General features: G+C 54.1%; 9 protein-coding genes across 9 annotated transcripts; 3 read left to right on the top strand and 6 right to left on the bottom strand.

Annotated features, from left to right (window-relative positions):
* Window positions 1–1,247: 1,247 nt before the first annotated feature.
* MFIFM68171_09524 (uncharacterized protein) lies at window positions 1,248–3,600 on the top strand (the record flags this gene model as incomplete). Its single annotated transcript, XM_071064943.1, has 4 exons — window positions 1,248–1,669; window positions 1,741–2,757; window positions 2,816–3,394; window positions 3,444–3,600. The coding sequence occupies 4 exons, from the start codon at window positions 1,248–1,250 to the stop codon at window positions 3,598–3,600; spliced, it is 2,175 nt and encodes a 724-aa protein (XP_070921044.1).
* An 809-nt stretch (window positions 3,601–4,409) lies between these two features.
* MFIFM68171_09523 (uncharacterized protein) lies at window positions 4,410–5,540 on the top strand (the record flags this gene model as incomplete). Its single annotated transcript, XM_071064942.1, has 2 exons — window positions 4,410–4,580; window positions 4,629–5,540. The coding sequence occupies 2 exons, from the start codon at window positions 4,410–4,412 to the stop codon at window positions 5,538–5,540; spliced, it is 1,083 nt and encodes a 360-aa protein (XP_070921043.1).
* A 534-nt stretch (window positions 5,541–6,074) lies between these two features.
* MFIFM68171_09522 (uncharacterized protein) lies at window positions 6,075–6,614 on the bottom strand (the record flags this gene model as incomplete). Its single annotated transcript, XM_071064941.1, has 1 exon — window positions 6,075–6,614. One exon carries the CDS (start codon window positions 6,612–6,614, stop codon window positions 6,075–6,077), a length of 540 nt encoding a protein of 179 aa, XP_070921042.1.
* A 1,265-nt stretch (window positions 6,615–7,879) lies between these two features.
* On the bottom strand, window positions 7,880–8,739 carry MFIFM68171_09521 (Versicolorin reductase; the record flags this gene model as incomplete). Its single annotated transcript, XM_071064940.1, has 2 exons — window positions 7,880–8,385; window positions 8,445–8,739. The coding sequence occupies 2 exons, from the start codon at window positions 8,737–8,739 to the stop codon at window positions 7,880–7,882; spliced, it is 801 nt and encodes a 266-aa protein (XP_070921041.1).
* A 932-nt stretch (window positions 8,740–9,671) lies between these two features.
* On the top strand, window positions 9,672–12,589 carry vps35 (retromer complex subunit Vps35; the record flags this gene model as incomplete). Its single annotated transcript, XM_071064939.1, has 4 exons — window positions 9,672–9,805; window positions 9,958–12,169; window positions 12,224–12,370; window positions 12,425–12,589. The coding sequence occupies 4 exons, from the start codon at window positions 9,672–9,674 to the stop codon at window positions 12,587–12,589; spliced, it is 2,658 nt and encodes an 885-aa protein (XP_070921040.1).
* An 882-nt stretch (window positions 12,590–13,471) lies between these two features.
* Window positions 13,472–16,263, bottom strand: MFIFM68171_09519 (Glutamate carboxypeptidase; the record flags this gene model as incomplete). The annotated part of the gene is made up of 2 exons (XM_071064938.1): window positions 13,472–13,660; window positions 13,723–16,263. 2 exons carry the CDS (start codon window positions 16,261–16,263, stop codon window positions 13,472–13,474), a joined length of 2,730 nt encoding a protein of 909 aa, XP_070921039.1.
* Window positions 16,264–18,249: 1,986 nt separating this feature from the next.
* MFIFM68171_09518 (Putative bifunctional TENA-E protein) lies at window positions 18,250–19,140 on the bottom strand (the record flags this gene model as incomplete). The annotated part of the gene is made up of 1 exon (XM_071064937.1): window positions 18,250–19,140. The coding sequence occupies one exon, from the start codon at window positions 19,138–19,140 to the stop codon at window positions 18,250–18,252; it is 891 nt and encodes a 296-aa protein (XP_070921038.1).
* A 784-nt stretch (window positions 19,141–19,924) lies between these two features.
* Window positions 19,925–20,845, bottom strand: MFIFM68171_09517 (uncharacterized protein; the record flags this gene model as incomplete). Its single annotated transcript, XM_071064936.1, has 2 exons — window positions 19,925–20,149; window positions 20,210–20,845. 2 exons carry the CDS (start codon window positions 20,843–20,845, stop codon window positions 19,925–19,927), a joined length of 861 nt encoding a protein of 286 aa, XP_070921037.1.
* A 3,563-nt stretch (window positions 20,846–24,408) lies between these two features.
* On the bottom strand, window positions 24,409–26,416 carry MFIFM68171_09516 (Indole-3-pyruvate monooxygenase YUCCA2; the record flags this gene model as incomplete). Its single annotated transcript, XM_071064935.1, has 4 exons — window positions 24,409–25,499; window positions 25,567–25,641; window positions 25,710–26,318; window positions 26,383–26,416. 4 exons carry the CDS (start codon window positions 26,414–26,416, stop codon window positions 24,409–24,411), a joined length of 1,809 nt encoding a protein of 602 aa, XP_070921036.1.
* Between the last annotated feature and the right edge of the window lie 1,409 nt (window positions 26,417–27,825).

Raw genomic sequence — 27,825 nt, 5'->3', positions numbered from 1 at the left:
CAATAGAAATGTTAACAATAAATAAGTACTCTATATTATCTCTATTTTTAACTAGTTTACCTAGAAATACTATAATGATCTTAAGGTTTCTATTACTATAACCAGTAATACTAGGCTGCTAAACGTTTCTCTATACGAAGACAACTTCTTTATAATCTAGAGTTATTACAATAGGTCTGATACATCTCTAATACTTAATAAGAGGTGGAAAATATCTCGCTAAATCGGTTAGGATAGTTCCTAATATCTATAAGTAGTAGGGAAGACGTAATGTAGATTTTCCTCACCTATTAACTATTGTTACGTGGGATTTCAAAAATAAGATAAAATTCGCGCTGTCTAAGAAAGCTCTGGGCAGAGTGTGCGGGAGCACCGAAATATATGACAGGAAGTGGGCCAGTACCTGCAGAAGGTTCCAGAATCTCAGAGGTCACGGGGACCCCAGGATCTGGGCCACCTGACCCATCTGGGCTCCCACCACGAAACAACAATGAAGACAACACACAAAAAATCTTCAACTGTCAATTTCCCAAGATTCAGAGGTGCCGTGCTTTCCGACAGTAAGGGGGCTGTAGAATCGTCTGATTCATCTGTTTCCGATTCAGTTATTGTTATTTCCTAGTGTTGTGGTTGTGTAATTGAGGATAGTTGTAGTAGGGTGGTGGAAAGTGGCCAACTCGCTTATCTGGCCAACTCGCTTATCAGGCACTTTAGAAGGACTGGCATACTCTATTTTAGGTAAAGCGGTATAGGAAGAATAATAATATATGCACTATGTCCATAGTTTATGTCTATATACCTTCTACCTATTTTACTTTACTGTGAGTTGATGCCAACCGGGATTCAGAGTATATATTTCTCCAATGGCTCTTAGCATTCAACGTATACTTATCAAACTAGCGCCCTCGCTAAGGATAGAAACCTATACACGCTTCTCCGAAATCATGCATAGAAGTTACAAAACACCGATCACAAGCTTGCAATAGTTGAGTTTCCCAATCCCGATATCTGTAGCCGGGAAGAACCGAGGTCGTTGTTAACGTCTTTACCCGGGAGGAAATCAATCCCACTATGCGCGAGGCAGATCCCCAAATATCATATAATCCCGTTGCGGGGAAGCCACGCCTAACGTGCAACCTCAAATGGACGACGTGTTGCTCATATAGCCGCCGCTGCCCTGGCGGGGAGCTCCTGGCTTGATACAATGAATCCAGAACCCAGGAGCGTATTATCTCGCAGTCACCATAATGCCTTCATCAAGGACTCTTCCCTACCTTCTCCACTTCCTTTTGGCATTCACCTCCGCGGCCGTCACGAGCCAAAGCGCCTCAAATCCCTGCGAGAACCCCCATTTTCATCCGCCCGTCTACGTGATCAGCGACTTCAGATATCGCAAGCAGCAGCAGCACGGTTCATTGCAGGGGGCGGCCAACTTCACAATCACCGACATCGCGAACAATTACTCGATCGCTTGTGGAAATGCCGAACTCACAGGAGGCATCAATTACTACACGCCAGACGACACACGGTGGTTCGAGTGCGATGCCAACCATACGCTCTCTTCTCCTGACAAAGGCGAGGTGAAAATGGGCTATGAGTTTGGGTACGGTTCCAACAAGGTGTATGTCACGCAGGAATGGGCTTGTCCTAAGCCGGATGGGTTGTATCCGTGAGTCGCACAATATCATCTCAATTTCAGTGGCGCCGCCCGCCAGCTGAGACATGGCCGTTGTGACACAGATGGACGTATATTGGCCTCGCACAGTGGTCCTTTACCTCCCCGCTGAACTGTCCCAACGACACGACCGCGCCATCGGGACCGGTTGTCAACTGCACGTGGTCCAAAGAAGAGAACGTCGATCCGACCCGGACGGCATCGTGGGTTCCGGCTACGCCTGATGCAACTGTCGTCCCTATCACACCGAATAGTGCATCAGTCGTCGTGACTGAGGAAACCCTCAACAGTTCATGCATTCGGAGGTCGTTCACGTATCCTGGATGGCTGGTTGAGGCCATTTCGTCTAACAGCCTGGAACTACGGAACATGGCGACAAACTACTCCGTGACTTGCCACTTGGCAACGGATCTAGATGAAAACGTTGAGTGCAAAGGAGGAGAATGGGCGCGGAACGGACTCGCCCAAGCGCCTGACACACAGCTCCGGTGGAGCAGCACAGGCGAGTTATCGATCAGCCAAGCATGGACGTGCGCTAGAACCAAATCTGGATTCAAAAGCAAAGGATCTATCATGATTCCGCCCGAATGTACTCCGGAAAAAGGCGCCTGTCTTGGTCGCTCGTTCGAGGTCCAGGGCATGCTTACAGAGCCCATCGCACTCCGTCCAAACCGACCACCCCCACCGCCGGGCATTAAAACACCCGGATGCACAGCAGCATCAGCAACCCCCCGCTGGACCCTCTCCAACATCCGCCAGCGGCAAGAAAAACTCATGGTCGTCAGCGCTTTCGTCGGCATCCTCCGCCGCACCGGCATCCTGGACTTTGACTTGCACAACCACGCCAACAACCTGACGACACACTGCCACATCGAGGGCGAGGAGCTGACGAACTACACCGGATATCCTTTGCAGCAGGACACGATACGCTACGACAAGTGGTGGTCGTGCGATGTCAACGCTTCTGATCCGCACCAGTTCCCCAAGTACAACGTCTCCACGATGGTGCAGTTTGACAAGAGGATTGGATTCCTGGGGTTGAATCACACGTGGTATTGTAGCGACGAGGGTGATGATCATCCGTAAGCTGCCTCCCACAGCAAACTATTGAAGCGCACTAATTAATTAACACAAACACAGAGCAAGCTTCACCGCGCACACCTCAACAATCCTCCCCCTCCAATGTAACGACACCACTCCGCGTTCATCCGACGGAAGCCTCCTACCATACACCCTTCAAAACGAAGAATGCTTCGTCTCAAGCCCCCAAACTCTCCACCCCAACAACATCACCCGCCACACACTCCCTCCCGGTGAACTCCTCAATGCGGACCCAGTACACCCCAGCTGTACAGTCAGCTCAGTTTTGTCCGCGACATGGGAGCTTCGTAACTGGAGCGCGCGCACCGACTGGGATCTCATCCTCTGGCTCCCGGACGTAGGAGGCTACGAAACTAGAGTCTCCTTCTCGCTATGGAACTCCGGTTTTGGTAAACCGCTCGCTGGCTATGTTGGGGATAGAGAACTTACTCCGTACGCTCTGTTCGGGAGTGATACAGAAAAGTGGTATCCTTGTACCGCTGTCCCCGACGGCCCTAATTACGAGCAGGTGCTGTATCCGGTGGGGCATTTGTGGTGTTTTTGGAGGGTGGATTTGGCGACGGGGTATTTTGCGGTTAATCAGAGTTGGGTTTGTGATGACAAGGACTCTGAACATCCGTGAGTTGATTTTGAAGTATGAATGCGAAAGAGGCTGACGAGTTACTAGGATTATCTTCGAGGCCGTCGGGGCGCGGTATCTTGAATTGGATTGTAAAGCGGAACCTGGATGGTTGGTTGATTTGATTTATTGTAGGTATGCGGATCCGAAGCCTATTACGCCGACCAGTATCTCGTGGAGGACGTCGTCGTTGAGGATTGGATAGTTTGACCTTCGCCTGTGTCTCCCGTAACCTACTCCAGAGGCTTGCCTTTTCACCCTTTCTAATGCGGCAATCGATACAGAAGGCTTATCCTCTTGCGCTAGCTAATCTTGTGCTAATTATATCCGTGTATCTTAAAGAGCCCGTTTTGAAATGATATTGTGCGGCGGCTCGATATCTTCACAACGGCGCCGAAGGATCCTCAGACGAGGGTAGACACTTTCAGATGTGCCATGGATATGCGCGGCCTTCGTGATCAGCCTCGGAGTTGAAACACAACAGCGGCTTGGGAGCTGCCGTCTCTCGCCGCTCTATGACCATCTTGGGAAGCTTAATTGGCAGGATTTTACACTCGGAATGAAACGGCGTCAACGAGACAGGACTTATGAACCGTTGTGGTATTACTGCGGCCCATACACGTCTACACACGAGGCAAATCACAAAGCCTGCTCCCTGTCTCCGCGCCAGCACCGAAGCAGCCAGGCACCCCCAAATGGCTCTTCTTTATGACACAACCCGAACCCCTAACCCGGTGCCCAACACTTCTCCCACGTCGCTTTAGAAGAAAGGCACTTCGCGGCTCACCAGCATCCAACACCTTCTGCCTCGCAAAGCGGGAAAGAGGTAACCTGGAGGACATTCGCAACAGACGAGAGTCGATTGAGTCAGCACACGATCGCTCGCAAACAATCTATCAGTCGTTGTCAAACCCTATCTCATCCAGGTCAGGGCACCGCCGGGCTCAGTACGCACAAGAAACTACCTCTCACCTTACCTCACCTGCCTTGACTACCTGAGGTAGGCTACAGAAAATGGATATGAACGCCGAGAAACGGCCACTGCTGGAACGCGCCATTGTGGACCCAGCCAGCATCACCCCCGCCGAGAAGAATGCCATTCTCTGGCTGCCACCCCCCGACGTGGAGAACCAGCTGCACCAATTCACCTTCAACCTCAGCTCGCGCGATGCCCTCGTTACCAAGGTCCTCCCGAATGACGGCGCCAAGCTTAGCTACGACGAAGCATGCTAGCCCCAAATGCTAGGGATCAAGAACCCGTTCGAGAAAGTAAGCATTGACGGGTCTATCAACCGGTTCAAGCAACACCTCCAGACGCCCACCACCGACCGCGAGCTGCTGTACAATGCGCAATCCGCTGTGCTCACGCCGGACGAGGAACGGGCTCGGGCGCAGGCTGGGCACCAGGTAGATCGACTGAGCAAGGAGAGGCAGCGAGCCGCTGAGGAGAAGCGCGCGAAGATGCAGGAGCTGCACAAGCAGCCGCAGGCCAAATGGGTCCAGGAGATTGTGGACGCCGCGCTCCCGCGCTGGGGTTTTGTCATACTTCGGACCGCGTATGGCGATGGCGCTGGTGACGGCGATGATGAAGACCCTTGCTCCGATGCTGCGTGGAAGCGTTTCCAGGGTTATTTCAAGGGCGCCTGTCGCTACGTGGCATGCTCCTGGAAAGGCGGCGTGGACCTGATGCGGACCCAGGAGAGCCTGTGGGTGTCGGACCGGGAGACGCTCGATGGCGCCGACACGGCGACGCTGTGGGCACGCGTGCGAGCCATGCGCGAGGCGGGCCAGATCCCCGAAGTCGTACGCGAAGATGTATTCTTGGTGGTGGGCAAGGACGTATTTTGCAACGAGCAGTTTGTAAACGCCATACCCATCTCCTCATCCAACCCGAGGGGTGCAGTCCGGCTACGGGCGGTGGATCCAGACCACGATCCGTCAGCACAGCCGATTCCCGCCGAGGGGCTGTGCGCAGGTTTTGACGGTGAGATTGCCGTGCCGCTGCCCAAGGTGTTTGACTGGTTGTACTACAACTTCTTTGCTGGTTCCGAGTCGTGGCCCTTGAGATACTGGCAGACGAAAGCCGACAGCAAGGAAGACAAAGGCAAGGAAGTCGACGGTGCAAAGGCTAAAGACATGCGATAGTGGAACAAGACGGCCATGCCATACCCAAGATACGAGCGGTGATGAGTACGTACATTGTAGCATCCAATTACGCGAAGTGTTCTGAATAGCGCAACCAGTGCAAGAATTAGGTACTAAGATAGTGTACATGAGTGTTGTTGTCGTTCTTGTCATGCCGGACCCGATGTCTTCTCACTATTTTCCTTCCTTGAATCCGCGTCCAATTCAAGCTTGTATTGTCAGAACATTGTCTATGCTTCCACCCCAATCTCCATTCCACCTCGGACATGGATCATTCTGGCTGATGATGAAGACTCTACCGGACCCTTCTCCGACCTCTTCTGCGGCGACGGTGGGCCTTCGTCTATCCCCGACGTATCAACCGAAATTACATCGTCGTCTTTGACGACTTGTCTAAGTTCACGAATCTGGTTAATGATAGCCTATGCATCGCGCACTGCCGGCGAGTTCGACGGCCCGGGGGCGGTCTGCAGCTGGTATAATCTCGTCTCCCACAGGGTCTGCAAGTGATTAAGCCGGTCGAGCACCCACGGCTCAACATTCTCGAGGCGAACGATAATGACGTTGTGATAAGAACTCGAGGTGAGAATTGGCTGTGTGTATTGTCTGCCCGGACACGCGGTTCACGGTGTTATCCGAACGCTCAAACAGCTCTGTGAGCTGGTTGATGATGGCGTGGAAGTGTTCCCTCACGCCGTCCGCATTGAGGTACCGGAACACGGGCAGCACGTGCCGGATCGCTGATATGACTTCTTCAAACATCGCCGGACCCAGGTTGGCCGACGTGTCGTCCCACTGATTTGTGATCAACGTGGCCTCCGACGCGGGCGAGACGCCGTTCCACTGACGCATCTTGAACCCGTTGAGCGTTGCCTTGGCGTTGACGAAGCCGTTCGCGTTGTCCATGTCGCCTAGGATCCGGAACGCGTCGTCCAGTTGGCTGATGTTTGGGTCGAGATGGGCGCCGTTCGGGTCCCACGGCGACCACGACGTCAGGAACCAGCTGTTGCCCTGGAGCAGTCCGGGATTGATAGTTGCGGTCGAGTACGCAGTGTACTGGCTCCGGTCAGGCATGGGAGCGGCGCCAGTCAAGTTAAAGCTGAGCAGCTGGCCGATGTAGCTGAGCTCGACCGTTCCATTTAGCCGCACCGAGAGTCGTCACGTTGCCTTTGGGGGCCGAAATAATCATACGAGGAAACCGAAAAACAAAACCTGTTCTAGGAGAGACCTTATCGCGGCTTCTCGCGGGTGCCAACGGAGATGGAAACCTGGCTAAGGGGTGGACCACAATCACATCCCCAACTCCCGGCCCGCCCTATTTGTTTTGGACTACCCCGTCTGCTAGAACACCCAAGGAGGAAGCGTCCAAGATTGCCGGGCCCCCAAGATGTCATCCCGAAGGGCGGTTATGGTGAGTTGCGACCCTCCCGCGAGGGAACAGTCTTGTTTCCTCGATGCTGACTGCAGCACCTACCCAGACACGATTTGCTAACAGCCTTCTTCAGCTCGTGCCGGCTGCTCAGGCCCAAGTGCTTGCTGGGAACTAGAAGAATGGCACGATTGGGCCTCCAGGAATCCAGGCGCCCGACAATCTTTCAGCGGCCTGCAGGACTCGTGAGTGGTTCCCCTATTCCAAGTTAATGAAGGGTGCTGACACAAGACTCAGTTCCAAAGCCTACTGTTTTCCAAGGTTTGACGAGTACAACAGCAAGCCAAACGCAACCTCGGCTGAGTTGTGGTCCGAGTGCAACCTGAAGGAGATGCAATCCAACTCAACTCTCCTTTCGGCTGGGACTCTGCTCTTGCTCAGTCATTCAGCACTCTGACACAGTCGTAAGCAACTCAAATTCCTAGAGTCGCCTAGGTAAATACCAGGAACGGACATGGGCTGATTTCCTTGTGCCGTTTGTAAAGCTGCGGCGTCACGGTTTATCCCATCTCATCGCCCGCTCCTATTACCCTGAATGGCTCTGCGCCAGCGTCCACAACTGCCACCATCACCACCAGCGCCCTGCCCTCGGTTACCTGCGTCTCGATATACACAATCCAGGCCGGTGAATACTGTCACACTATCAGCAAATCCCAAGGGGTGTCGACGTTTGACCTCATGTACGCCAACCTGTACTGGTGGTAATTACCACACTTGTAAGCCACTGGGCGACCGTTTCTGCACCATCAAGTTTGTAAATATTTTCATCTCGTTTCCAACGCGAGAGAGGTAACTGCAGTGGTATTACAAAGTCTTGGGCCGAAGGTCAGGTAGCCAGCCATATGTCCCAGTCAACATAATATCCCTGGAGACGCCGACAAAAAAGAGCCAAAGTGGTACACCGTCTCCCTCAAGCCGTGATTCCACCACTCGCAGCAATGTATTGCCCCGTGATCCACCTAGCGCCGTTCGAAACAACCAACAACACAGCATCCGCTACCTCCTCTGGATCGCCTGCAACTCTCCCCAGCCTAGCCCCGACTGCCAATTTTCTCATCACATCATCTTTAAGCTCGCCATCAGGGAACCACGACGCGGCATCCGTCTTGACAGGGCCGGGGGCGACGGTGTTGACAGTAATACCCTCGCTCGACCCAAGCTCGGCCGCCAAGGCAGCAGTTAGATAGTCCTGCGCCGCTTTGCTCGCGCCATACACCCCTACGGCCAACATGTTGTTGATCTTGGAGACGACACTGCCAATGTTGACTATGCGGCCGCCCGAAGGTATGTATGGCAATGCCGCCTGGACAGTGTACAGCGTGCTGAAGGTGTTGAGGGCAAAGGCTTTTTGAACATCGACGGGTGTGAGGTCGGCAAGCAAGGTACCCTGGCCGGTGCCGGTGCCTGCATTGTTGACTGTATGGACATGTCAGTCTCTCGAGGGAAGCAGGGAAAAGCTTTCAGAAATAACCGACTGAGGATGTCAATCTTATCCGTGTGAAATTTCTCCAGAGTCTCCTTGACCAACTTGGCCGCGCCCTCAGGAGTCGAAACATCGGCTTGGACGACGGTGACTTCGGCGCCGAGGGACTCGATGCTGGCTGCTACCTTTGCGGCGCGTGGGGCGGACGACTCGGATACATAGTTGATGGCAACACGGGCCCCATTGCGGCCGAGAGCTCTGGCGATGGCTGCGCCGATGCCGTTTTCGCGGCCCGAGCCTGTGACAATGGCGGTTTTACCTGCCAGGGAGAGACTGTCTGGTGCCATTGGGTTACTCTTTCGCTTTTAAAGATAGGTGTGGTTGTGGATGCCGCCAACACTCGTTCTTCAAGGCGGCTCAACACGGTGTTGAATAAAGAAGCTGCTGTCCACACCCATCTCGATCAGTCCGGAAGCATGCGAGCTTAAATAGACTAATGTTGCGCGAGATATTGCCTTGCTGTGGAATCAATTGGACGAATTCGGTTCCCTTGACGAGCATTTCCCAATCTTCTTCTTGGATTTGTCAGATGCACCATAATCGCGTTAGTACGACCGGGTTAGTAATGCAACGCATGATTGGACACGTACTAAGATCTAGATGGCCCATGGCGGGCTACGCTGGCGAAAGTGTTGCTTCGGGAATGCTTCGTTTTCCGGATCTGGAAGTGGACGACACTTAGCTCTGCTCGCGTAGTAAGCACCGTTAACGCCATGTAAATATGCGCTCCAGCTCTTCCAATGCCGTATCAGTCTCCCCACGCGTGACACACACATGCAGAATCTTGAGACCAATCACAACGTATGATACGGTCGTGGAAATGGATTACTCGCAAACTCACAATTTGACCGCGATCGAGTAATGAGGTTTTGACGGGAAAAGGGGCATAGTCTAAAGTGTGTAAATAAACCGTGTATTGCGCTTAAACGGGGGCCCGACATGGGGCAATCACGCGTGGGACCATCAAACGTGGGGCTTTTAAGTTGGGTTACGTAATCAGCGCTGGGTGAAGGAGCACTTGGCAAGAGGGTCCTTTGGAACACTGCCGCTGGCGCCACTGCATTTGGTCACTTGGTGAGCTCGGTGGCCCTGCCTGGCGTCGTCATTCCCGTCCTGCTCGCAACACGTCGGCTTGATTATTCTACTGTCGGCAAAGCCCTTCGCGCATGATCACCCCGCCATCCATAGCCTTGCGCCCATTGCAGACAAAGGCATCACCATGTCAACCCCCGCGCCGCCTGAGGACCAGGCCCGTCTCCTCGAGGATGCCCTCATCGCCGTGCGCCAGCAGACGGCCTTGATGCGCAAGTGCTTGGATACCCCCGGGAAGCTGATGGACGCTCTGAAGTGCTGGTGCGTTTCAATCTCCCACTTCGCATTGTCTACCATACTGCCTTGCCTGCCGGACCCTGCGATCTTACCAGCCGTCGGCCCCGCAGTGCATTGCGAGAGCTGGCCGCAGCTCCATCAGACTTTTTATTGTAGCTGACTTGGTTGCGACGCAGCTCTACCCTCGTCTCGGAACTCCGGACCAGCAGCCTAGGGCCTAAGCAGTATTACGAGCTATACATGGCCGTCTTCGACGCCCTCCGCTACCTCTCTGTCCACTTGCGCGAGAACCACCCAGTCAACCATCTCGCCGACCTGTACGAGCTCGTGCAGTATGCTGGCAATATCATCCCCCGTCTCTACCTCATGATCACGGTTGGGACCGCCTATATGTCCATCGAGGGCGCGCCGGTGAAGGAGCTCATGAAGGACATGATGGACATGAGCCGTGGTGTGCAGCACCCGATTCGAGGCCTCTTCTTACGCTACTACCTCTCAGGCCAGGCTAGAGACTACCTGCCCTCTGGCGACTCCGATGGCCCCGAGGGGAACCTCCAGGACTCGATCAACTTCGTTCTGACCAATTTCGTCGAAATGAACAAGCTCTGGGTCCGACTACAGCATCAGGGCCACTCGAGGGAACGGGACCAGAGGACGCAGGAGAGGAAGGAACTCCAATTGCTGGTCGGGAGCAACATTGTGCGACTCAGCCAATTAGTGGACCTGCAAGCCTACAAAAATGGTATCCTCGCGCCTTTGCTAGAGCAGGTTGTGCAGTGTCGCGACGTTCTTGCCCAGGAGTACCTCCTTGAAGTCATCACTCAGGTGTTCCCAGACGAATTCCACCTCCACACACTCGACCAGTTTCTGGCTGCTGTCTCGAGGTTAAACCCTCACGTCAACGTCAAGGCCATCGTCATCGGGCTGATGGACCGCCTCTCCGACTACGCCGAGCGCGAATCGCAGAATGAGTCGGAGGAGGACAGGGGCAAGATGGAAGAAGAGGCTTTAGCAGCACTTCTCGAGAAAGTCAGGTTGGGAGGGTCAAGTTCCGCCCAGGACTCATCTACCCCCGCAGATGCTGCCGAAACGCCTGACGACGGCGGCCGCCCTGACGATGCTGCCTCGACGGCGGAAACGTTGAGTAAAGATAACGAGGCCGCGCCGTCAATAACAGACACTGAGGCTACGGCCGTCAACGGCGAGGAATCCGAGACACCCAAGAAGCGGAGGGGCATCCCCGAGAACGTGCTGTTATACGAGATCTTTTTCGGCCAAGTGAAGCACCTCGTCCAGGCTCAACATCTGCCAATCCAAGACACAATTGCGCTGTGCGGCTCGCTCATCAACTTGGCGCTCAACATCTATCCCGAGAGGTTAGACTACGTGGACCAGATCCTGGAGTACGCCAACCTTAAAGTCAAGGAACATGCCAACAGCGCAGATCTACATTCGCAGCCCGCACAGCAGAATCTCCTGGCGCTCCTTCAGAGCCCGCTCAGGAGATATGTATCGATATTCACCGCTTTGTCGCTTCCCACTTACGTTCCTCTATTCCAGTCTCAAACCTACCCGACACGGAGAGCCGTCGCCGGCGAGGTTGCCAGGAATCTGCTCAAGAACCAAACACTCATATCAACCCCTGCCCATCTCGAGAATGTTTTAGAGATTCTCAAAGTTCTCATCAAGGAGGGGTCGCAGGCACCGGCCGGCTACCCGGGGGTTGTGCAACCGCGGGCCCGCACCCTAGAGACCGACGAAACGATGGAGGAGCAGGGCTGGCTGGCTCGTATTGTCCACCTGATCCATTCAGAAGACAACGACACTCAGTTCCGCCTCCTGCAAATGACAAGGAAGGCGTACGCCGAAGGCAACGAGCGCATCCGAACCACCACACCACCCCTTATCACTGCCGGCCTAAAACTCGCCCGCCGCTTCAAGGCCCGTGAACACTACGACGACAATTGGTCTTCGCAGTCCTCTGCATTGCTCAAATTCCTACATTCAGCCATTTCAACCTTGTACACCCGCGTCAATGGATCGGGCGCTGCCGAGCTCTCTCTCCGTCTCTTCTGCTCCTGCGGGCAGATCGCTGATATGACTGGTTTTGAAGAGGTCGCCTACGAATTCTTCGCCCAGGCATTCACAGTCTACGAGGAGGCCATCAGTGACTCCAAGGCTCAGTTCCAAGCTGTCTGTGTCATTGCCAGCGCACTGCACAGAACACGCAACTTTAGCAAGGAGAATTACGACACACTGATCACGAAGTGCGCTCAGCACGCTAGCAAACTGCTTCGCAAGCCCGATCAGTGCAGAGCCGTCTATCTGGCGAGCCACCTGTGGTGGGCAACGCCCATTGCAGCTAACGGCGAAGGAGAGGACACCGAGGTAAAGTCCCTCGGGCTGATCGCTTACCGTTATATCGTCACTGACCTTATCCAGCTATACCGCGACGGCAAGCGCGTGTTAGAATGCCTGCAACGTGCTCTCCGCGTAGCAGACTCGTGCATGGAAACGGCCACGTCCATCGAGCTGTTTGTCGAGATCCTCGACAGATATGTGTACTACTTTGACCAGAAGAACGAGTCGGTGAGTTGGCCCTACGTGCAAGTGTCCTCTGCCCTCTTGCTAATCCTGCGCCAGGTCACCACCAAGTACCTCAACGGCCTCATCGAGCTCATTCACTCCAACCTGGCGGGCAACCAACAGGACTCGGCGTCGGTTGAGGCCAGCAGGAAGCACTTCATGCAGACACTCGAGATGATTCAGAGTAAAGAGTACGAAGGGATCGTGCTGACACCGAAGTGAGGAAGCGAGGCATGTTGCACCAGGAAGCGAAAGACCATTGCCCATATCGGATAATGGGGGTAGTCGTACGGTGGCAAGGACGTTCCAGGGATAGGTGGTGAGTCGGTATCCCCGAGCGAGGCCAAAGAGGATAGGACGCGGAGAAAGACATTGATGGGCGAAGAAAAACCGCGAGGCAGAGGCGCCCGCTTATGAGCGCCAGCGACAATGGAGAAGTTTGCTGCATGTACATGTACTGTATATTTGTATTTCCCATAGCTCCGACAGCGCTTTTCCCTGGGCGTTGCGGAGTTTAATGTGGCGGCCTCGTCTTCTCGCATTTTAACGCGAAAGCATCCTATCCCATTCACCGACGCAGTCAAGCACACGCAATCAAGCACATCACGATCAAGGGATGTGAGTAACAAACCACAAGCCTGCTGTCATACAAACAAGCTGCAGCGCCGACATCTATTGCTCCAGTAGACAAAAAAGTATACGTAGATTGATACAGATCAGTCAGCCACCATTCCATCCGGCACTGCAGGTGTGGTAGATACAACGGTAGTGTGGTTGACGGGAGGCCTCCGTGACCAAGAAATAAGGAAAAGTGCCTATGAGCCAAAGACCTAGTTTGGGGGTTGGAGACGAAGACCAAAACAGAAGAAGGTTGAACGAACCCAGGACGCCGGTGCGATGCAAAAGAAAAAGGAAACCCAAAAATCCTCCCCTAGGCCGCTATATGGAAGCTTTAGCCCTAGGTTTTTACAACACCGCCCGTCTCATCCGATAAAACGGAGGCGGATAAATAAATATGGTTTATATCAAGGACAACGGCAAGGAAACAGTAAAAAAAAGCCAATGAGCGGTAGACCGTGTGGTCGACAACATCATCGGGCATCATCACCTGGCCAAATTGGCAGCAGCCTCCTTGATGATACCCGCAACCTTGTCGACCGTCTCCTGGGCAAGCGTCCAGTTGCCCACGAGGACCGTGTCCCGGATGGCGGGGAAGTGATAGTAGCCCTCACCGGGGGCGGGCCACTGGGGCGGGCCGAAGACGACATGTTTGAACTGCGTCCGGTTGGGTATCTTTTTTTGCACTCGCGTTAGCATCTGAGCCGAGGTGGGAAGGGGGAAGGAGGAACACGTACCCCTGCGATATCCAACAGGTCGCTCTCAAACTTTGCCATGCGCGAATTGAACTCGCACCTCTCCTTGCCCAATCCCGTGGGCTCCCACCCGTGTGCCGCGACGACGCTGGCCTCCCAGCTACGCTCCCACTTGTTGAACTCGCGCACGGCCATGGCCACCTCGTTGGACGCCTCGGTGAGCGAGTTCAGGGAGAGCTTCTTCCCGCCTTGTTGCTTCTTGACCCACAGGTCGAGCTCCTTGACCCGGCGACTCAGGTCGTCAGCATAGGCCGTCATGTCGAACGGCAAGATTGGGCGGTCCGAGAGCTCGATTACCAGGAGGCCAAGGACTTGCCCGAGGAGAGTATGATAGACAAAGTCGGAGTCCGCGTTCTTCACCATCCATTCGAAATTGTCGTAGCTGGAGCGGTGCGGGTAGAGGCCGCCGTCGAAATACACGTCCAGGGACGAAGTCCCCGCAATATCCTGGAAGGGGACAGAGTCTGTGTCGTACAAGGGATCGTCGATATCGCCGCGTCGGCGGTCCCAGAGATCTCGAAGCGTGGTGTTGAAGTAAGGGTCAGATACACGATTCAAGGTCTGGGCAAGGAGACTGCGAAATACGGGAGAGCCAGCGGCACGGAAGGTGCCGCCAGTCACGGCGCCATCCAGGTTGATGTAGGCGAGGGCATCCCTCCGCAAATCGTCGTCGTTCTGCTCCACGTATTCGGTGGACCCGATCAGGTTGTACTGCTCGCCGTCCCAGGACATGAACTCGATGGTGCGCAGAGGTTGCCAGGTGCCGCGAGCGTAGAGGTCACCCAAGATCCGAGCAACCTCGAGCATCACGGCTGTTCCAGAGTGAGGGTCTGCCGCCCCGAACGCGAAGGAATCGCGGTGATTGCCAATGATGACTTTCTTCTCGCTCTGCTCAGCGCCCGGGATTCTCCCATACACATTCCAGATGGGCTGCTTCTCGATCTCGTCTTGATCGTTCTTCAAGCGAACGATGGGCGATGAGCCGTTGCCGGTCCACCACTCAACACCAGGAACGCCTCCGGCCCATTGATCGGGGACTGGTCGGCCAAAACCCTTGAGGTGTTGAAGCAATATCTGGGCGTCACGCCACGCCAAAGGTAGACTCGGAATCTTGACCAGTCCTTTTGCTTGCTCGAGCTTCAGACGCGGCAAGTTGTCCCTGCTACCCCATGTGGGCGTCAAGACGTCTCCGACAATCCAGTTGCGGAGGCTCACAGACCCCCGGTGCACGCCGTCTGCTGGCAAGAACCGACCATTAGGCGCTGTCTCGCCCTTTACAAAGCCATCGTCGATAGGGTCGCTGTAGATGATGCAGCCCGCGAAACCTGCCAGCTCGGCAGCCTTAACCTTCAACCCATGGTCGCTAACCGAGCCGTGGTTCCTCACCAACGCGATCGCTCCATGCGTGTCGATACCGCTGTCTTTGAGTGCCTGGAAGTCTTCCCTGGAGCCGTAGTTCGCGTACACCAGCGGTCCCTTGACAATTCCGGTTTTTGAATGGCCGTGGAATATGTAGGTCTGGCGGCCAGCGGTCTTACCGCCCGTGTCATTCTCTTCCAGCTTCGCCGACCAAACAGGCTTGCCGTCCTGTCCCAGAATCTCGACCGCCCTCCCTCCCGCTTTGGGATAGTTCAAGTAGACCGAGTACACGTCCCGCGTGACGCCTTCCAGCCCGTACTTCCTGAATAGCATCTCAGTGTCCTCCATCAGCGCATAGTCGCCCTCAGTCCCTGCAAGGTGGGCGTAGCTGGTGAAATGCTTCAAGTGTTCTCGTATCCTCCGGGGGTCGACGTGGGCCTGCACATGAACGCGCAGTTTCTCGGGGTCGACCTGGTTGCCCATGCGCCTCGCCATGCTTGAGAACATATTGCTCGCAAACAGCAGGTACAGGAAGGCCAGCACCATCAGCAGCCCCAAAATCCGAGCCACCAGGATGAGGAGCGCTGTGCTGCCGAGTTTGGGCAAAGCTAAGCGCTGCCCAGCCGCCTGCTCCCCAGAGTCTGCATTTTCACCACCGCTGCCCTCAGCCTGGCTCGTCCCAGGCCCGTCGCGGCGCCGTAACCGCGGCAGTTTCCACCTCCACCTCCAGCGCCACTGTGGGAGCGAGAGCGACAGCCCGATGCGCTTCCCCCACGTAGACCGATTGCGCGCGTCCACGTCCGAGTCGTCTATTTCCAGCTCTTGCATCTCCCGGCGGACATGCTCCGTCTCGCCGTCTGAGTCCGAGTCGTCGGAGCTGAACAGGTCGCTCTCATCGTCGGTCTCGACAGTCGGCGGCCGGTAGCCTCGGGGTTGTCGGCCTCGAGGGGGTTGCTGGATCGGGGTAGAGGATTCGAACGCGTGCCTAGAGGTCAAGAGCGACTGGCCTTCTGCTTCGGTTCCTCGGGGGTCGTCGTCGACGGGAGAGTGGGGGTAACTTTGTTGGCTGTGCCAGTCGCTGCTGCTGCCCCCGACACCGACGGCTTCGTCGTAAGTCGGTATCGGGGGCACGGGGTCGTATCTCTGGTCGCTTCCAGGCGCCATGATGGCTTGCTACCGTCGGTGGGCGTGCGTGTGCCGATGGATCGTCGCGGACATTCGAAGCTGGGGATCAAGATATAACCGGGGTATTTTAGGGGGGGGGCAAAGCGCGAAACGAAGGGAACAGGGTTTGAGTTCAAATGAGCGTCGGTAAGAATAGCGTTTCTTAGGGAACGGCAGAAGAAAGCGGAGCGGCGCTCATCAGCCCAGTTGCTCTACGAACCGACATCGATGGAAGGGTAGAGGTGTCGTGTGTTCCGCAATGGAGTTGAGATTGCCTTCTGGGCCCCCGTCTTGTCTGGATACGGTCGCCTGCTTGTCGCAGCTGCTCTTGGCGGCGCGGCAGCCCATGGAGTGGCGCTCAGCCGGCCGCTAAGAACTGCTTAGTCACTCATCCTCTTGCGATCCACTCATGGGTCGCCAGAATTTCCCGTTGAGACAGGGGCCGGGAATCCATAACGCCTGCACAACACACTACAAACTTGATAAGGTCAAGTCGGTACCTTAGGTAAGGTAATTTAGCTGTGAATCCGGCGACACATCCATTCGCATCACACAAAATGAAGCCCACATTAAGCACACCGCAAACTCATACTGTATCGATGATTTCATCGCTTCTTTCCAATGCACAGAATGCCGGCTTCTCCGCCGATACAGTGATGGTATCACAGTAGTGGTTCGGGTCCTCATCCTTCTCCTCTGTCTCATCCGAATTCACATATTATTCTGCCCCCTCCCGCCCGATCCCAATGCAAATAACTACATCCCTTAAACAGGCCACATTTGAGCCGCACTTGCCACTCCATGCTCAGATTCTAACTGCGAAAGCTGTAATTCTGTAGCGTGCTATTCGTACGTTGCAAACTAGAGTCCGTTGGTAATATCCCCTAAGTATTTCTCTCATCTCGTCGCGGTAGTGTATTGTGCCTAAGCTGTGCAAGAGGTGTGTACGCTAGGCGCATGAGGCAAGGTAGTGGCCATGGCTGATGGAGCCACGACGAATCACACTCCTGCAATTGATTGTCTCGCAACTGTATTTGCTTTTTGACGTTTGAAAATCCTAGTTGCTAGAGGTGTTAAGCTTAGTTTGCACACGCACTACCTGTAGATTCGTCGGAGTAGGCGCCCTGTTGCACGTTGTTGGGAAATCATATAAGGTGTATAGAAAGACTACAGATGGAAAATGCACGCTTAGGCGCAGGGCGGGCGCAGCCTCCAACCTTTCACACAGCACGCCACCCTGGAGGACGTTAAAGTTGTTGAGCAGTGATAGAGGGATTCTACTCGAGCTCTCCTGATCTAATCTCATAGGCTGTTGTACGCGAGAGCGCTCGCAAACTGGAATAGAGCTAGCAATAAGTGTAACAAAGGCGTCTAACTCTTTCTCCTGTTTATGTCTAAAGATCAATGACCCGGACCGTCCTACTTAAGGTGCGGAAAACCGTAGGCCCCGCTTAGATTCGGCAACCACGGCGATGCTATAGCAAGCCACCCTATCCGGTCAGAGAGCTTAGACGCCCCGGGATAGTTTTCAACTTATTATCGTGCTTGCTATCTAAACTTCATCAAATGGTTTGATATATGCCTTTAAAGTATATTGCGTGACTTACTATACCTTTTTAATATCAAAGCGATAGAACTGTCTTTCGCTTCGAAAGGCTAATTAGTTAGTATAAGTTGGGCTAATTGTAGATATACTAAGTAGTTAAGAGGTGGTAATTACTGGGTAGGCGGTTGGCTCCGAATTTTGCCAGCCTCTGTGTCGCAACTTAGAACGCTCTATAACTACCTAGCTCTGTTTCTCTCACCCACTACTTACCTGCCCGCGGGAGCACAGGCGGTGAGCGTCGTACGGCGTATCCGGCTCACCGCCATTGGGCAGAGTACGGGCAACCACGTAAGTGTATGAGAGTCCGGTATTCGCTTCTTAGCAGTTCGGGTCTTATCATCCAACGAAGCTTCCACGTAAGATTATAAAGCACTCCAGCCTCAAACCTCGGGCCAAAAGGCCCTTTCAGCAACCAAGAGCGTCCTCCATCGCCCCTCAACCCTCGCCAAAATATCCTCTCGCGCCCTCTCTCTCTCCTCGCCCTCGGCACACCCCTCCAGCACTTCCCCCACAGCCGCGTCAATCAACCCCCCTAAGCGATCCACAAACTGCGCAAACTCAGGACTGCTCCAGTTAGGAATGAACTCCTTCCTCAGCGCCCCGCCATCGGCATCCTTGCCGCCCGGCACGGAACACTCCCTCGCCTTGTCCTTGGCCCACGACCACGCATCCAGGTAGCACCGCTCCGTGCCCCAGAAGGTGAGGGCTCCTTCCAGCCAGGGGAGGGGCGGCGGCGGGGTAGTCGCGATAGCGGTGATGGAAGCGGGTGCTGGGCGGGCAGAGTCCGGGTCGGGAGGCGCAGTGACAGGGACGGTGCTAACGGATGCGAAGACGGATCTCATCATCCCCAGACCGGGGAGCTCTCCGTTTCCATTGCCGTCTTTACTAGTGGTGTCTTGGGTGGAGATGAGCGGGATGCCAATCTCAATTGCCAACCCGTAGCGATCCGCCACGTCGATGAAGAAGCGCTCCTCCTTGCGGATGGCGGCCAGGGACTCGATGAGCCAGTCTGCCAGCTGGGTCTCGAATGCTTCCTGGGACCCCGATACTTCCCGTGGGAGGTCGAGCGTGGCGAGAAGTTTGCCTGCCGCGCGGATGTAAGAATGGATGTAGAGCCTGTCGTTGGCGAGCCAGCGACTGAGGGTTTCCTTGTCAAGGCGGCCCTCGGCGCCGGCGAGCAGGAAGGGGTGCTGCGTCACTGATTTGTAGAGGGGTTGTTGGGTTTCGAGGAGGTGCGAGGTCAGGGACCAAGCTGCGCGCGGGGCAGCCATGACGTAATGGCGAACTACTTGGAGGTTCGGATCCGATGGAGTGGATGTTGTTCTGTAACCACGATCGCGATGAGGTGGGGTTGAATAAGTTGGGACTGTACAACGACTTGGATCTGGATGGTGGATCGAGGTTCGGGAAAGGGTTCGGGCATGCAATCACCATCACGTGGTGGATGTGCAGTCGCCGAGTCCGCCCCGGCACCGTGATCCCCGCCTTTCCCGCCAGACACTTTCCTGCCTACCCATGCCCGTATTTTAATTGATTGCGATGCCTACAACTCTGCTGGAATTCTCAGCCACCCCCGGTCTTAGTTTGTGCACGCCTGTGCCATCGGGTTGAACCATCCAATTCCTCCTGTGACCGCTATTGAATTCCCACTGGCAGCCTCACCGGCAATCGTTCAGGAGGTACTAAGGAGGGCTTAGGAGGAGCGTTGATAAGCAACGGCCCAACAGCTAGGCAAGGACAAGCACACAACCAAGGCTAGGCAATCTCAACAACAGGTTTTTGCAGCTCAGACATGGTTAAAACAACAAAGATAGATAGAGACCTATCGGTCAGAGGAAGGCGACCACGCAACCAAGGCAAAGCCCATAATTGGGCGAGCAACAAGTGCAAAGCGTGTGAATCGATTGATGATCCTACCAAAGGCCGGTGACCCAGGCTTCCCGCTTCTCTATATGGTATCGGTACGTGACCGGAATAGAGTCGGGCATGCCGACGACGTCGACAGTAATGGGTATCCTGTCTGGTCTAAACAAAGTCTATCCTCGTAGCGCGCAACTATCCCTGGCTGGTAGGGTTGGAGACCGGAACCGTCGCCGCCTTGCACTTCTTGATGAACCGGGATTGTACCCATTTTGGTATACCATCGGCCATCTCCTCCAGGACGCCCGTCAAAGCCTGCCTGTCCGCTTCGGAAAGCCCGCTAAGATCCATGCCCGCCAACTCGGCATTGATGCACGCCATGATATGTGGCATAACATTCTTGACGGCGGTCGAGAGCAACTACAACTGCACCGTCAGCTAGGTCTAGTGCACAGGTAGGGTGGGTTCAGTTCCACCTACCTTTAAATCCTCTGTCTGGATCCTATGGAAGCGTTTGATCAGTGCGTTCGTGGTATAAGCACCTCCAAACTTCTTACGCATCTCGGCGGCGATGTCCTTATACCCCCAACCCGCCCGTCTAAGGCCGACCAACATCTCGTTTTCCAAGGCCCGGACTCCCTCGGGTAGCTGGGAATGGGACGTGGGATAGGCCAACTGCATGCCGCCATCCGAGTCAGAGTTGACACTGACCGTGGGCGGATCTGCTGGAGAGTCTGGGAAGTTGTAGGGACCCTTCATAAAACCCGACAGGCTTGAATCCGGGACCTGGTTCTGGGACAGGTCGGGGAGCATCCAACACTCTCCGTCAGCATATCCGGGTTCCAGGCCGCCAACCTGGAAGTGATCAGGATGAGCAAAGAGGTTGTGCCTTCCGAGGAAGGAACTTGGGGCATTGCTGAGGGATCTCACCGATGAGAACTGATTTGAAGCCGTCAGGAACGAGAGATTGATCGCAGGCTCAGTCGTCGCAAGTGAGTTGCTAGTGTATGCAACGTCGTCTCCCGCTAACTCGTAATACGTAGGATAGTCAGAGGCCAGAGCACCGCCATGCCCATGGCGATGCGCGCCTGGATGACCAGACGCATCTTCAAACATTGTGAGTAGAGACCGGTCTGGAATGATTAAACAGGTGTAAGTCTGGACAAGCACGCTTGGATGGGGCGTCTGCCTATATCACTCGATGTTAGGCTTAGAGCCATGGCTCTATGACAACTTCCTAAAACTTGGCTTCCAGTCCGTACCGAACTGAGGCTTTCCTGTTAGGGCTATGTCAAATACCGGCGTGGCTTAGCCTCTTCCGGATGTGAGATCCATGCCTAGGCATATTTTTGGGAAATGATGCCGGCAAGGGATGGGTTACAATTAGGTGGTCAGTAGGTGTGGTGTTGTGCTGGCGAGCCAGGCATTTTCGGCTGCTAGACGTTGGCCGAAAGCCGGGTGGTGCATATCACGGCTTTCAGCCCAATGACAACGCAACGTGCATGTGAAGCAAGACGCGGCCAACGAATGAGCGACGAACGAGCCTGTTGGCCAAGATGCTGCACAAAGTGTGGCATTAAGCCTGCCCTAATGATCGGCTTGACTCACACGCCCAGGTCAGGGAATCATATAATAAAGTCAGTACTAGGATAGAAAGCCATATTCACCTGTAGAGCAATTTTTCACCAGCCTGCTCTTCTCTTGTATCAAACTTCTCAGCATCCAACGAACACTTGCGGCGCAATAAGACGCGGTTATCATGATGATGCCCTACAACTACCAAACGACCAAAATCCTGGATTTAGAAACGACAGCTTCTTATTTCGCAGAACCGTTTGATTCGAAAGGGAACGCCGCAGCTAAAACCAACTCTTCGAGTTCTACTTTCGTCGACTCTGTCAGTGCTCTCCTAAACTGAAATCCCTGCTTAACCTAGCATGAGCAAACTAACTTACTACAGCGAATGCATCAGCTAATCAGGGAGGTTCTTGACCGAGCCGGCCCTAAGATTGATGATATTGTAATCCGGGAGCTGCATCGACTTCGGGAGAGCTCCGATCGTGGCGCGGACTAGTTCCGTGTCGAGCTCAGGAATATGCATGGGAAGCTTCAGGTTCCCCTGCAGCATTTGGCAATATATTACATGTGATCTGTCATGCTATATTTCCTTTCTATATAAACTATCTCCTTTTCTTACTACAGTTAGTCTCTGGTACACAGACTCATTCCAAACGCCAGGTGTGTGCCAGCAGCATTACGGCTGGCCTGGGCGCGTCGCGTACTGCTAACAAAGCCTATACCTATGTTTTCAGGAAAGACGTTTAGAATGAGTCTGTGGACATTGGGAGTAACGGTCTTCGATGTCACAGAGCTTTGTATAGAAAAGAAGTCACCAAGTTTTACTCATAAAACTCTACAACAAGGTGTTTTAGAACCCTATGATTATATGTTTGAGTTCAGTAACTGGCCTCTAAATCTAGTACTGTTATAGATTTCTAATACCATTGTTTTCTATGGAATTCTAACTTCGAGGGAGTATGTTTCCGATATCATATTGAGTGGGGAAAACTGCCCCTAGAGGGTAGGGTCCCTCTAACCAGAGGGACACACTTGCTAGGATGGCGCCCCGGGGCCTAGAACTTGCCGTGGGCCCATTTTTCTCTCGCACCATAATAAGTAGGGGCGTCCTGGCCATTTGCTCCTTAGACAGGCCAATCAATTCAGCACTCTTTTCCACATCTGTTGCAGGCTCAATTGACGAGCTTTCTTTACGTGCAAAGTGATCTCCCTCTGATCAGAGGGAGCTCTATCTGCGCATGTTGTTTTGACCTTGTTTAGGCTGCAGGGACCCAATTTGTGGTGGTGTCGCCTGGCCTGTCTTGTCTATCTTGTCTGTCTGGCATTTGGCCGCCTTTGCCCTCACCTTTATTTTGATGGGTTTGCCGGTGTAGATGTGTGTTTCTGCACCATTTCAATATAATAAGGATAGTAGCCTAGGATTTAGAGCTTAGGTCTAATCTAAGGTAAGGAGGTCTATACTAAGTATATCCAAACTACTACAGCCTTTAACGCTACTAACTACTACTAGTCTACCCTAGTTAATAGCTAATCTCAGAGTATAGCAGTTTGGTTAATCAAAACTTAGTTAAGAAGCCCTTAGAATAGTAACTAGAGCTTTATTCGGAACCTGGAGACAGAGGCTTAGGTTGTTACGTGGCGGAGGCCAGCACTGCTCAGCAGTGTCTGGGCCCACATCCCGTCAGGGATGACGGCCCAGGGGTCATCACATACGTCTATAAAAACCCCTCAAATTTGTCCTCAGAGGACCTTCATTCAATCAACCATCATCATATCTTACTTTGTCATAGATCATGCCAGTGTTCATGAAGTGCCTACCTCAGCGTCAAGGCTGACGCCCTTGAGGTCACCAGTTACGGGACCACGACGGAAACCCCGTAACATAGGTACCACTACTAGACCTACATCTCCACAAAGGCTTATAGACTTCGAGACCCGGTTACAGATCCCTCTTCTACAGGCCGAGCAAGGCCTAGAGGCTCCGAGGTGCCTACTAAGCTTCCTAATCTCGGAAGCCTGCAATAGACTATATAGGAGATTCCAGGGACGAGGATAGGGCTGTGGGTCCCTGTTACCACAGGTAGTCAATAATATCTGAAAGAGCTACTATTACTATTAGCTAGTAAGTAAGCTAAGGCCAGGAGCAGGATTAGGGCCAGGATCGGGGCCAAAAGTAGGGCGCTATAGTTCCAAACCCACATCACATAGTAAACCCGATGGTGACAGATTTTCGCTTTTCTCAGCATTAACAAAGCTTTTTCCTTTGTCATCAAAACCTCTGCTTCAGAACTAAACATACTTCTCAAATTCGTCAACGGTCAAGGCCAGGTTGCAAACGCGGGCAATGGGTCACCCTGGAATAATAAGTATTCACAGTAATAGGCGAAGAGAAGGTAGACTGTTAAAGAACAGTAAATACTTCAGCCGGCGCCTCAGCGTCTGGTTCAACCCGATCTGAGGTCAGAGGGCGCAGAATTTGTCATCAGTACTACGGGGAGAGACAAGAGAAGTGTTATTGCCACACTACCTAGCTGGCGGAATGAATAGAAGATTTCCGGAAAAAGGAAGGCGGATAGCATCTCTCTTTCTTGTTGGCTTTATTTAACACCTTATTGCCGCACATTACTGTTCGCCCTTGAAACTACCTCAGGCAGCTCTATTGGACGCCATACCTTAAACCTCCGGAGCCGTGCTAGTAAGTGACCGAGACGCTTTTTAGTCCAAAATTTTACAAACTACCTCATTATGGTTACAGCCGCCAATACTTGCCCGCCAGTGCTGGTTGAGTGTGTGGTGGCCGGTCTTCAGCGGCAAGATATATCCGGGAGCCATGTACTAAGGGAAACCGAGATCTTGTTAGATGCCGTTGAAGAACCTCGATATTCAAAGTAGGTAAGACAGCAGGAATTCTACATCTCTACGTATCAACTGAAAAAAACCTGCAACGTGAGTGGCGTCCTCATAATAATCAGTTATCACTCATTAATTAAACCGAAGGCTAAAACGAAGAGAGATAAGTATCTCGGAAGGTGGTAAGTACGCATGCAGCCGCCATAAGCGAGCATCGCAACTGCCAGTGAGACAAAAAGAAGAACGGTGCCTTAGCCGGCCCTCGTCTTCGCCGCAAACTCCTCCAGCAGATCCTTATAATCCTCCGGCCCGTACGGGTCCGTCAACTCAGCCAGCCACCACTTCTTACGGTGCACCTTGAGCCCCAAATCACCGACCAACATATCCAGATACGGCACCGCGTCGAAGACAAAGTCAGGGAACTGCGACCCGTGGCCGGCCGGATATCGCCACTTGTTAAAGCGCGCATGCAACACCGCCTCGTAATGGACGTCGTCCACGGTCTTGGCCTCTGCCGCGGGCACGGCCTCGGCGGGGCGCGGACGGAGGGGCGGCAACACCCTGGCGGACAGCTGGTCGTTGAAGTAGGCGTTGATCCAGATGGACTGGACGTGGGCGGTTATGCACGTCGAAAAGTTCATCAGGATGCCGGCAAAGGCAATGTCGCGTGTCCGAAGGAGGCGGTCGGACGGCGGGACCATGAAGCGGTAGAGCAACCAGGGGGTGAGCTCGGTGTAGGGGTGGATCTTGTCCGACGTGGAAATGCCCTCCGTCTCGAGCAGCGGCTTCATGTTGCTGTTCTGCACAGGCTGGTCTATCAGGCGCGGGAACCGCTTGAGGATCTCCCGGTCGGCCAGTTCGACCAGCGGAGCCTCGAATAAGGAGCTCTCTGCGCGCGCGTGGGGCAGGCCCAGCTCCTTGTCGATGTCCTCGGGCAGGAACTTGACGGGTGGCACGTGCTTCCACCCGGTGACACAACAGAGTGCGTCCGTGTCAAGCTGTGTACCATCGGATAGGTGCACTGTTCGGCTTGACAGACCCGTGACGTCGGCGATGTGGACTTTGACGGTGCCGTTGCGGACAAAGTCAAAAATGTCGGCGGGGTAGTTGAGGATGGAGAGGGAGCAGCCCGTGAACATGGGGTTGCTCCAAGGCTTGAGCTTCTTCATCTCTGGGTGGGAGTCGTACTTGTTCAGAGCGAGAACGTCGTTGCCCAAGATGGACCAAAAGCGGTCCGTGATGGCGCGGCCGATGGCGGATTTGTGGTAGAAGTTGCGTATTCGGGTGTAACCATCAGCGTCGCCCCAGATACACGGGCTGAACCACGTGAGCATGCGTGTGTCTACATCGCACGGGTCAATACCGATATGCACATGCTGTTCCGCTCTCTAGGACCAGTGGCTACTCACTGACGAGCTTCTCGAGCCACTTCTTCAATGGTGTGACATAGGGTGGGGCAATCCATATCGGACCGTGACCGCTCTCTGTATTACAGCTGTGAGCATAGGCTAGTCCCGCAGTCGAGCCCAGGTAGCCAGGCCCCTCGTCTTACCTCGAATAACCCAGTTGACCTTGACGCCCTTAGAAGCGTACGCATATACCACGTCCCAGGCCGACTTTGTCCCGCCGAACACGGTCACGGTCTTGGCTGACTCTAGGGTGTCTGCATACTTCACAAAGTCCTTGCTGTGAAAGAGGGGGACCTCAAACTCTTCCTGACCGTCAATGTGCGGCAAGAAGGGTTCTGATGTGAGTCCAGTGGCCAGGATGAGCTTCCGGGCAAATATCTGATATTGCGTTTGCGTATCGTCATCCTGCACCGTTAGTACCCAGCCGCCTTCCGCCCCGTCCTGGTGTTGGGCTGTGAGGACCGAGGATCGAAGACGGATCTTGTCAAGAAAGCCAAACTTCTCCGCATACTTGGTGAGATACTCATGCATGACCTCACCGGGCATGTGCTCTCCAGCCCTGACACCGAAGCTCTCGTCCATTGGGAAGTCCGGGTACTCGAACGTTCCCAGCATGTTGTTGGTCCTGAGCTCGGGATAGAGGCGTTCGCTGGCCCAGACGCCCCCTACAGTTGAACTGGACTCGAGAACGGCCAAGCTCTTCTGGGGTTCCAGCTGGTGGAATGTCTTGGCCGAAGCGAGGCCAGAGACGCCTGGCGAGGGCGGAAATGTTAGCCATGCTTGACCTAATGCGCGTCAGAGAAGTCGGCTACCCGCCTGCTCCAATAACAACAAGGTCGAAGGTCTCCATTGCGATGAGAGATATCTCGGTGATTTGGTGTCTTGCGGGTCTTGCTGCTGACCCAGTGACCAAACAAAGATCAAGTGTGCGCCGGGAATAGCGGGCGGGGGGATAAATGAAGAGGGGACCACGCGGGTTGAAGTCCCAGAGGACGTGGAAGGATTCTGCAGGGACTGCGCGGGCTGCGCCCTAGTTGGCAACAATCCTACCATGTGGCATTCGGTTGCAACCGCACCCCCGGACGGAGTTAACTGCCGCTTTAGCGAATAATTTGCGAGCTTGACATGTCGTCTTCACATCTCAAAGCTGACCACTCACGTTGCGCGCGGTCTCGCCGAATCCCACTCGTCTTGCGCTTCAGGCCACAGAATGCTATCTTGCTTTAGAGACCTGTGGTTCGAGGATTCGCCAACTCTGGCTTGTGTCAAGTCAATCAGATTCGACGCCCCCGCCAAATGATCCACGAACTGGGCTGTCCCGAAACCCGGCGTACCCTTGTCTTACCCTCCCAGGTGATGATCAACATCTCGGTGCTACCCCAGAAATCGAATTTCTGACAAACCCCTCCATCGCAAATTCTAAGACCCAGGACACCTTGATGTTCGGTTGGCCTGGCCCTAAAACAATGCATTTGTTGCCCATGATTAAGCGCATGGAGACAAGGGAGACCCTGAGGTGATGCCGGCGATCCAGCTCAACCTCGACGGGCTGGCGATACAATCGGAGCAGAGCGAATATCGCGGCCCTTGATCGCGTCTTCAAGAGGACATGCGATTCGGTAGCGTTTCAGTTTCCCATTGGCATCCAAGTTTGCTCCATCGTCGCGAAACAAAGATAGCCGCAAAGCTAAGTTTAGTTTTCTGGGGGGAGCACGCAGCGACGAGAGTCCCGGCTGCATGTCAACCCATGCTATGCCACGTGTTTGATGCAAGGTTCGCCGCTCCGTGTAATGCAGCATAGCCTCTTGGCGTCCATCTCCCTGGGCACAATGTGATGGGGGACTCCATGCCTGGTGCGGTGAAGTAATCGGCCCGGCGGTCTTCGGGAACTGGGATTTGAGGGGGTAGGTAGCTGCCGCGGGATATGCGAGTGTGCCTTGCCGGTCCCAATTACATCTATGGGAACGAAGACGGGCAGTCTGCCTAAAAGGCAACCACCCGCAATCCGGTGCGGGCCACTAACCTGTTTTCAGAACATGATAGTGCATGCGGTGTACCCATTTCATGGCTCATGTTGAGCGCTGTAGGTGAACACAGGCGTTTAAGTCGATGGTGCCGGACCTCTCCTCAGTTCCCATAACCGACGCCTCGGCAAATCTTCTATGGACCTCCTTTTCGGCATACCATCAATTCTCTAGATTGATTCACCAGAAAAAGGAGACAGCGGAGAGACAGTTGGCACTCGGTCAGTCTTAGATG

The sequence above is a fragment of the Madurella fahalii genome (genome assembly GCF_045866475.1).
Source record: "Madurella fahalii IFM 68171 DNA, scaffold_5, whole genome shotgun sequence".
Lineage (NCBI taxonomy): Eukaryota > Fungi > Ascomycota > Sordariomycetes > Sordariales > Madurella > Madurella fahalii.
This window is presented reverse-complemented; position numbering and strand designations above follow the sequence as displayed.